The 8,625-nt window shown below is 42.1% G+C and overlaps 1 protein-coding gene across 1 annotated transcript; it reads right to left on the reverse strand.

Annotated features, from left to right (window-relative positions):
• Positions 1-4,589: 4,589 nt before the first annotated feature.
• On the reverse strand, positions 4,590-6,437 carry DOLK (dolichol kinase). The gene has a single exon (XM_010285653.1). It carries the CDS (start codon positions 6,336-6,338, stop codon positions 4,767-4,769), a length of 1,572 nt encoding a protein of 523 aa, XP_010283955.1. The 5' UTR covers positions 6,339-6,437; the 3' UTR covers positions 4,590-4,766.
• Positions 6,438-8,625: the final 2,188 nt, after the last annotated feature.

An 8,625-nucleotide genomic window follows, 5' to 3' on the forward strand; every position in this document is an offset into this window, starting at 1 on the left:
TAATAAATTAAAATATATATATATTTTAATAGGTAGTGACTGACAGTGTGTTTACTTTTAAGTTGCTATCTAGCCTAGAAACAAAGAATCCAGGGTACTGGGGCAAGGAAGGACAGTCCTCCTGAATTTTTATTTGCTCTAGAACCTGTTCAGGGGAGGTGCATTAAAACTGCTCCTGAATCTTTCCTTTTCATTTCAGTATTACTTCAGAAGCTTCCCCTGGAAGATTGAGTCTTCCTTGCCAGGCCATGGGATTTAAGATCTTCATGTAAAGAAGGTCTTAAACTACCGGGTCCTTTCTTCGTGTAGTGAAACAGGTCATTGCTATATGTTAGTGCTCCTTCCACAGTTTTGACTTGAAAATGTTCATCAAGCCTGATCTGGACCGCAAAGAGTAAAAATCTTCCTTTTGCCTTCCAGAGTAGGAATACCCTGAGAAATCGCTCTTCCCTGCCATTGACTCACAAAACTGTTTCTTTTCCAGGTTGCATCCCCTTCACATAGACCCCCTTTTTTTTGCCCTGGCCAATAAAACTTTTAGTCCTAACAGCCCTATGTAAGGGGAATAAAAATCCTCTTACACCCGACTGTTAAATATTGGTCTGAATTTCAGTAGACACAGGAAAGCCTCCAAGTCTACGCAAGCATCACTCGGACACACCATCCACGCCGTCAGAGAACGGTCAGTGTCCCGGGGGAGCGCACAGACAGAAGCAGATCAGCGCAGACCCAGCCGTGGCTGTTGTGACCAGCGGTACTTGCTGTGTGTGTGTGTAACCACCATTGGGCTACCAGCACAGCTTTCGGGTTTTCGCGACCTCTAAGGCACCCTAATCAGCTCTTAAACTGTTGCTCACCTAAGCGTTCTCTCGGTGAGTGCAATCACCGTGCTCTGAAGATCAAGGCACTCATTCCTCAAATTCTGGAGTCAGCTGCGCTCTCGTTGCAATTTATGCTCTTATAGAAAGGAGCAATGGACCAAAGGTTGGCTTTGCATAAGTGTATGACTATTTGTGTTCCTAAAGGGCTATGTTGCAATGCACAGAAAGAGCCAGAAAGGCAAACAAAAGGCGGTTGTTTATCAGTTTCTGCCACAGCTGGAAAATCCTAAATCTTTGCTTAATTTAAAAAACCCACCCAAATTACTAAGGAAAAACTGAATCTACTATAATAATAAAGTTCCTGTCATTGCCAAGAGAAATGACGGATACTGTTCCTCCGCTGTGCGGAATGTAGCTACCTCTTCATTTTTATGTGGGTTCGCTTATTCTGTGGATTTGCAGGCGGAATTACCCGGAGGATGGTCCGTGCCGCTTCAGGTACCGCAACACGTGTGGAGTTTGTAGGGTCAGAGCGGGCCTACGATGACAGCCAGTTCATACCTCTGCCTATAAGTAAAGGTAAAAACAACCCTCAAACAAGTCTGCTTTACAGCTCGAGAAAAATGAGAGCACTAAAATTGTATTTTAACGCTTTTGACTTCCCTTATATTTTAAAGCTAGCACTTGCAACTTGAAAAAAGCAGCACGGATGTTCCTTTCAAACAGGTGGACTCATTCTCATCCACGGGGAAGTCGTCCATAAGAGCGAACTGAACAGCTCAGGGTCTTCTCGCCATGCATTCACCTTCCATGTGATGGAAGCCAAAGACACCAGCTGGAGCAAAGAGAACTGGTAAGGTCACCATCCTAACAAGCAGCTGGGGAAACCGGAGCCTTTTTGGTGCAATTGCCAGGAGAAACTTTTAAGGGAGGTCTTGGATGTCACCCAGTTTCTGTTGGTAGTACCTCAGGTAGCAGTGATTTCATATCTGTAGAACTGGAATAGCCTCTGAAGTTTTGTTTTTACCTCTTCCTTGCTTCCTAGGCTCCAGCCAACTCCCGAACTGCCTTTTCCATCGCTCTACACTGGAACTTAGTGATTGGCTTCTGGAGTCAATAGCTGATCAATATTCCTTCCTCAGCGTTCGTTCTTGTTCCCTTTAAATCCAACTTTCACTAGATCAGCCCTCAAGATTAATTCATCCTCCTTTTAGAACAAAGACCCTTGACACAGCCGAATACACCTGCATTAGATACAAGCTTCTACTACAGCATGAGCCCTACTAGTACGAGAGTAGTAGCCCAGTCCTTTTGGTAAGGAAACTTCTTCAGTCTTGAGAATAGACCATTAAAGATCATTCTACCTTGACTGGGACCAGTTAAGAAGTAATTCTTCTTGCAGATGTTCAGTATTTTCTTCTGTTTTAAGTCAAGAGCTTGCCTAGTGCATTTCTTGGCTGCGTCAATGCCAGCAACGCAGGTGAATGTGTCGTGGAGATGGCCGACTTTTACCCTTAGGTCTCTATCCAATTGTTTGAATAATAATGATTAAAAATAATCCTGTTGTGGGCAAAATGAAGCAGGAAGTCTACTTTTATAATAAATCTTCTAAGTATTTCTAGGAACCTGTAGCTGAGTGTTTTATCTCTGGGTGTGTTGATTAAAAATACAGTTCTTAAAGATTCCTGTTGAAATTATGAAAAAACTCCAATCAAACGCCTAGCATTTAAATAAAAAAATACAAATTCTCCTTTTCATTTCCCTCATCTCTTCTTTGACGAAGACACAGTGTGACCTTGTCCCAAGAGCTGGGGCCAGCGCCAAGTTGTCCGATGACCCGTTTGAACCCTTAATGTACAAAAAACCCATTACTATCTCCAAACCCCCAACAAAACTAAACCGACCTATAGCGAGGTAAAACCTAAGGAATGGTAAGAAACTCGTTACATCTGAGGCAAGCTCAAGCCTGAGCCTGAACAGAGGCCGTGTAGGTGTAATTTCACTGGCACTGGTCCAGGGGCAAGCCCCAGCTATGACAGTTTCTGCAGGTAGACCTGCTGCCCTCCCCTACCTCTTCTACAGCTTGTTTGAAAGCCGTGAGTGGGGTGGAGGAAAAATGACTTTAAGTCTGGTACCAAAACCAACTCTGGACAATTTTTGACAATTATGATGTTAACGGTGAAGGCTGTGGTTTGTGATGGAAGCAGCCAAAGCTTTTTCCGTATCTTTCCATTAGAAGAGTTAATAATTTAGAATAGCACCTTTCTGCTGAGGAGGGATAGTTTGTCCTCTGACTATATGCACCACTACCTGCAATGTATAAAAACATGTAGTTCAAGTGCTTAAATAAAAACAAGAAGCTAGATTGGATTTCCTGTTAAGAGTGAAGGAAACTCAGTCTTGCACAATTACCAAGTTTGATTTTCTACAAAGGTTATCTGACAATTTATTGCGTTATTAACCGAAACCAACTGCGGACAATTTTGACATCCTCAGGAAAAGCAGTATCAAATCTCAGTAGCCCTGCCTGGGTGGTGGGGGGGGGTAAATTGGGCAATGCTGCCTTTGAGCTATTCGAGTCCTGGCTTGTTGCAGGGACAAACACAGTATTAGATTTGGGGGCCAATTTTGCTGGCTCTGCTGGCCCAGAGTGCTAGTTTCACTACACCCCCAGTCTTAATCTCACTCCTAAAGCACAGCTTCAGGGCTAGGGCTGCAGGACAGTATTGTGTAAGGTATCTTGGACTAGTACAAAACTGCTCCCAAAAGTGAATATAAGTTAACTTCATCCTGCAAACAAGAATCCTGGAGTGCAAATCTTCTGCTCGGACACCTCTCAGGGGAAGGGAAGAGGCAGGGAGGGTATGTGCTAATGTGTTTTGTTCTAATGGACACTTGGCAAACTGGTGAGAAGAGATTGTCAATACAAAAGTGTTTAATACATAAAAATTGTGGGTTTTGCCACAAAACGGTAGTTATAATTTTAATGAAATGGACAGAATTAAATGGCTTTACTCAATTTGCTGATAGAAGCATTTTTATAAATTATTTGCTTAAACATGTCTAGCTGAAAAAATGTGGAGTAGAAAACTGCAGTAGTATTAAAGAGCTTTATTGACTTTAGCAGATGTTCTGCTTTCATGATTAATGTACAATTAGTTTTTTCTGTGACCTTGCTTAGGTTTTTTCCCCTATATTGAATATTATTCCAAATGAATTTAGGGATTAAAATCTTGAAGATAAAACATTTTTTGCATAGATCTCCAGGGCTAAAACTGCAACTCTCTTGTTCTGTTTGGAATACAGTCTCTTACGTAATCAAACCCCCTGGATAAACTTGGCTATTATAGCTACTGAATTTGAAGTTGTGCTCATGCATCGCAGTGCAGGCTCTTGGTGGTGGTGACTGGATACATCTGGACAGATGTGTTCGCTCTGTGTGGCCACCCTCATTATAAAACATGCTTTAAATACAGAAATGAGGGAGTTCACATAGTAATACGAGACAGCAGGACTCAGTACAGCAAAACAAGTTTTAGTTCTGATGTAATACAGAGGTGGCAAAATCTGAGAGGTTTGCTTATGTTGTTTTCCCTCTAATTGACTTACCTCTTCTTCCTCTACTTCCTTTGCTCTGGGCACCGAGAAAAAACTTAGGTTGTTAAACACAAATGCTATTTTTATCAGTCATGTTTGTGTTCCTGTGAGAACATAAAGCGATTAATGCTTTTTTTTAAACGGAGAAAAGAACAGGACCAAACCAAAACCTTTATTTTAAATAGGTCTTTCATTTACATTTTTAACAGTTTTATCTGCTGTACCAAAAGCAGATAAATAGCAAATACCAAAAGTGTTTAGATCAGCTTTGAGCTCTCATTACAGTGCATATTCTATTACCCCTTTTCTCTAGAAAGAAGAACAGTACTTCTGTTCCTGGAAGTACTTCTAAGCCATAAACATTATCTGGAGGTAGAGAGGCAACAGCAGATTATCGATTTGGGTAGTGTAAGCTTCCAAAAGAGAAACTAAACTCACAGACGCCAGAATCCAGGCATAGCCAGAGTTCAGATTCACGCTGCTGTCAAAGATCAGAATAAGAGCCACAGCTATGATCTGAGCAAAAATAGCTGTCATTGTCCCTTCAAAGGTCTTCTTTGTTCCTGGCCATTTGATTTCCCCCATTGTACTGCCAAAAACGGAGGCAATAGTGTCTCCTACCCCTACTGCCAGTACCCCAGAGTAGGGGACCAGTGCTCCTGCCCCAGACAAGGTACCCTTAGGAGCGCAAGATCTGGGGAACAACCATACTGGGAGAGACATGCCAAGGAGGAGATAAATATGAGTCAAAATTAAAGGTCCGCTATCTCTTTCATCCAAGAAGAGAGACAGCAGATGCCTAAGGGTTTGGCCAAATGGTTTGATCCTGAAGTACCGAATATACTCTAAGAAGATAAACACTGCCAGACACAGTACTGCAGCAACGTAGAGAAGCTGGTGGTCATAGATCAGTCCAGGAACATAAGTAGCTACAACAATGAAATGGAAATATTTCCTGGTTATAGTTGAGGCCTGGTGTTTTTTAGATTCAGATGATCTCTTAGCATTCTGGTAGAAAACTACGCCACATGCTGAAGCAGCCAAAAAACTCCAATATACAAGAAGGTAGACTCTTGTCTGTGTCTGAAACAGAAACTGGAGTAGCCAGAACAAAGGGTTCCTCTGGATCAGTCGGTACAGCCAGGGCATGATGACCCCTAAGCCTAGCACTGCTGTCATCATGTGGAAAAACATGGAGGAGATCCACGTACCCGAATCCATGAAAATGAAGAGCACAGTGAAAAACAGTCCAAGTAGAACAACTCCAACAACTGCTACCAGAAGGAAAAAGTCTATGGGATCACCTCTGCCCTCGATTACATTCAGTGAGCGTTTAATGAGCTGATTGAGAACAAAACTTATACCTCCAAGAACCAGCAATGCTTCTCCAGGAGTAAAACATCGAGGCAGCAAGTACAGCAAGATCATACTGAGGTAGACAAAAATTAGCAGCACTTCTAGTACCTCTATCACTTCTGAAACAGTCAAAGAGTGCTTCATGGTATAGATAATTATACTGCCAGCAACCCCAGTAAGTATGCAAGTGTTGGTTGGCACAGGTTTTGTGATGCCAACCGCTATTACAGACAGAAAAAGAGCAACCAGCATGCCAGTGGAAGCTACAACTATGCCAAAACGTTCAAAGTACACAATGCCAGCAGACTTGCACCTCTCCTTCATCGCTATCCCCAACAAGGGGATGACCATGCTAGCTGGCAGCAGGCCACTGTTAGCTGCTGTACGGAACTGGAATACAGCCCCACCCAGCTGGAGCAGACGGTCCCATTTGAATTGGACATAGAAAGCCTGGATGGCGAGAGCGACAGCGCACCAGGAATACCGGTCCCACACCACTGCGTGCACAAAGAGAACGATGATGAACACGATCAGGGATTCCACCAGCACCGGCTTGTTTAACATGATTCCAGTCACACGTGGCTCAAGCTTTCAAAATCTTTCTCGTGAGTACTGATGTGCTCAACAGTTGTCCGTTAGGAAGAATTCCCTTTCATGCTACTGCAATTCCTATTAAAAAAAAAAAAGGCAAACAATTAAAGCAACTACTAGAAAAGCTAAAGCTTCTGCACAGCTGTTTTGTTCTTAAGCTCAATTTAAACTGATAGGTATGTGCCAATTGTTAATGTCAACACGTTGGTGAATAAAAAAATAAAACCAATGAGGTAATGGATCAGCCACAGCTGTTATTCCCCTCTGAGAATCAGAGAAGTCACCCTGCAGTGACAGAAACGAACCACTGAATACTGGGGTATTCACATACAGTTTTAGTATTTCTGTTCCATTGTCTTTGAATTGAAATATGAAGCAAACAAGCCATAAATATTCCCAGAAGGCTTCATTGTGATGCTGTGAATTTGAAATATAGTTAATTTAAACGTTTAAAGGTAATTTTAGAACCTAATTTTGGATGCAGTTTTCACTGTAGTTTTACAGAATGTTCCTCCTCTTATTAAATATTTCTTCTACCACTGCTGTGTGAACCCCCTATGTACCTCTCTCCCCTTCTGTTACTGGTGTTATGCCTGAATACTTCCACTATCGCAGCAGGTCTTTTATAATGCTACACAATATTTGCAATAGAAGTAGGAAAGAAAACGTCACAATCGTTAACAAAAATTGTCAAATGGCATACTTCATCTAATTTTGATCTATTACTAGAACTCTCAATTAATTATTTTCCTAAAATCCTTGAAGAGTAAGTAAACCTTGCAAGACGTTCTTGATGATGATCTAAAGCTGTCACTGTTTTCTACATCCGCTCACTTCCTTGTCTTACCAAAACCTGCCGCATTTACAGCACTTCACCTTCTCTGAATCAAGGCTCACAGGCAATGACAGCTGCATTGCAAACTAAACTTTCCTTTAAACCTTTGGACTATAAGATAAATAGTTGAGATAATCAGCAATGCACATAATGACTCTATTAGGTTAAATCGTATCTTCTTCTAAGTATTGTGAGCATTCACAATGTTGAGAAATTCTCACCAACTTTTATTGCTTTCTGGCAACCTTTATTTCTCCTTATCCGTAACTTGATATTATGTCTTAGCCATACATAAGCCAATGCAATTATACTGGCATCTCTTCTGGGTTCTTTGAAGGTATCAGTCTCTAAACTTCTGTTGGCAACAGAATGGCTGATCCAGTTGTATGTATCCCTGCTGGATAAGATATCTCCAGCTATAACTTTGGATTGCTTCATCCTTTCTGGCCCGCCTTTAAGCTGATTAGTAGTAAACTCCTATTAAATTCTGCTCCCCCAGTCTCGTTACTAGTATCTACATTAGCTCCCTCATGGAAGGCTAGAAGTTTATTTAAAGTCCTGATGTGGCTTTTCATCCAGTGTTGAATAGCTTCACCAGATTATAAAGCTGACAGAGATCTCAGTAGTAATATTACTGGGTAACTATTAAAGTTTGTACTGCCAAACTCCCTTACACTGTGGGTCTGGAATTTAGCTATTTAGGCCTTTGTACTGAATATTAAAAGATTACTTTTTGTCATCCTTATTCACGTGGCTGGAAATACTTGATTGATGAACAACTTCATTGCATTTACTGTAATCATTTTGCCATCACAATTAATTTTTAAACAGAACAGGAAAATTAATCATACAGTCAACAAAACAGAATTAGCATGGCCAATAGGATATGACCAATAATGGTTTTGGGGTCCCATTCCTTGTTTCTGAGCACAGGGGAGAGTGAAGCTTAAGGCTTATTTGAGAAGAGGCAGGGTAAATACCACATGCTAGCCAAAGATTGAAAAAGGATCTCCCACTCAGTCTGGCAACTTCAAGGCTGCAAACCAGCTCTTGCATCAATAATGACACATGACAGCTTCTCCCAGCAGGCAGCCTGCCAGCTGGGCTATAAGACAAGGAAGAATTTCACTATATGAAATACAGCTCTGCTACTCTAATGCAGCAACTTTGAAAGCCGCTGACCTGTGAATTTGCAACACGGTGTATTTCACTGCTGAATTACTTCATTTTCTTATGCCTCCTGCAATTCCGCCCCCCGCCCCCCGCTTCTTTCCGGTAACGTGAAGCGCTTCAGCACTCCGGCGCTCTCACACACCGAATGGGACCCATCGCCCGTTTTCTGCCCGTTTCGTGATCTGCATCCCGGCTGCTCTGGGTGGGGAAGCTTCCCACCGACGTGCTCCCAAACGCCCGTCAGCCCTCGCC

The sequence above is a fragment of the Phaethon lepturus genome, unplaced genomic scaffold (genome assembly GCF_000687285.1).
Source record: "Phaethon lepturus isolate BGI_N335 unplaced genomic scaffold, ASM68728v1 scaffold49504, whole genome shotgun sequence".
NCBI classification, from domain to species: domain Eukaryota; kingdom Metazoa; phylum Chordata; class Aves; order Phaethontiformes; family Phaethontidae; genus Phaethon; species Phaethon lepturus.

Coding starts and splice junctions, on each gene's coding strand:
- DOLK (XM_010285653.1), bottom strand. CDS start 6,338: ATGTTAAACAAGCCGGTGCTGGTGGAATCCCTGATCGTGTTCATCATC.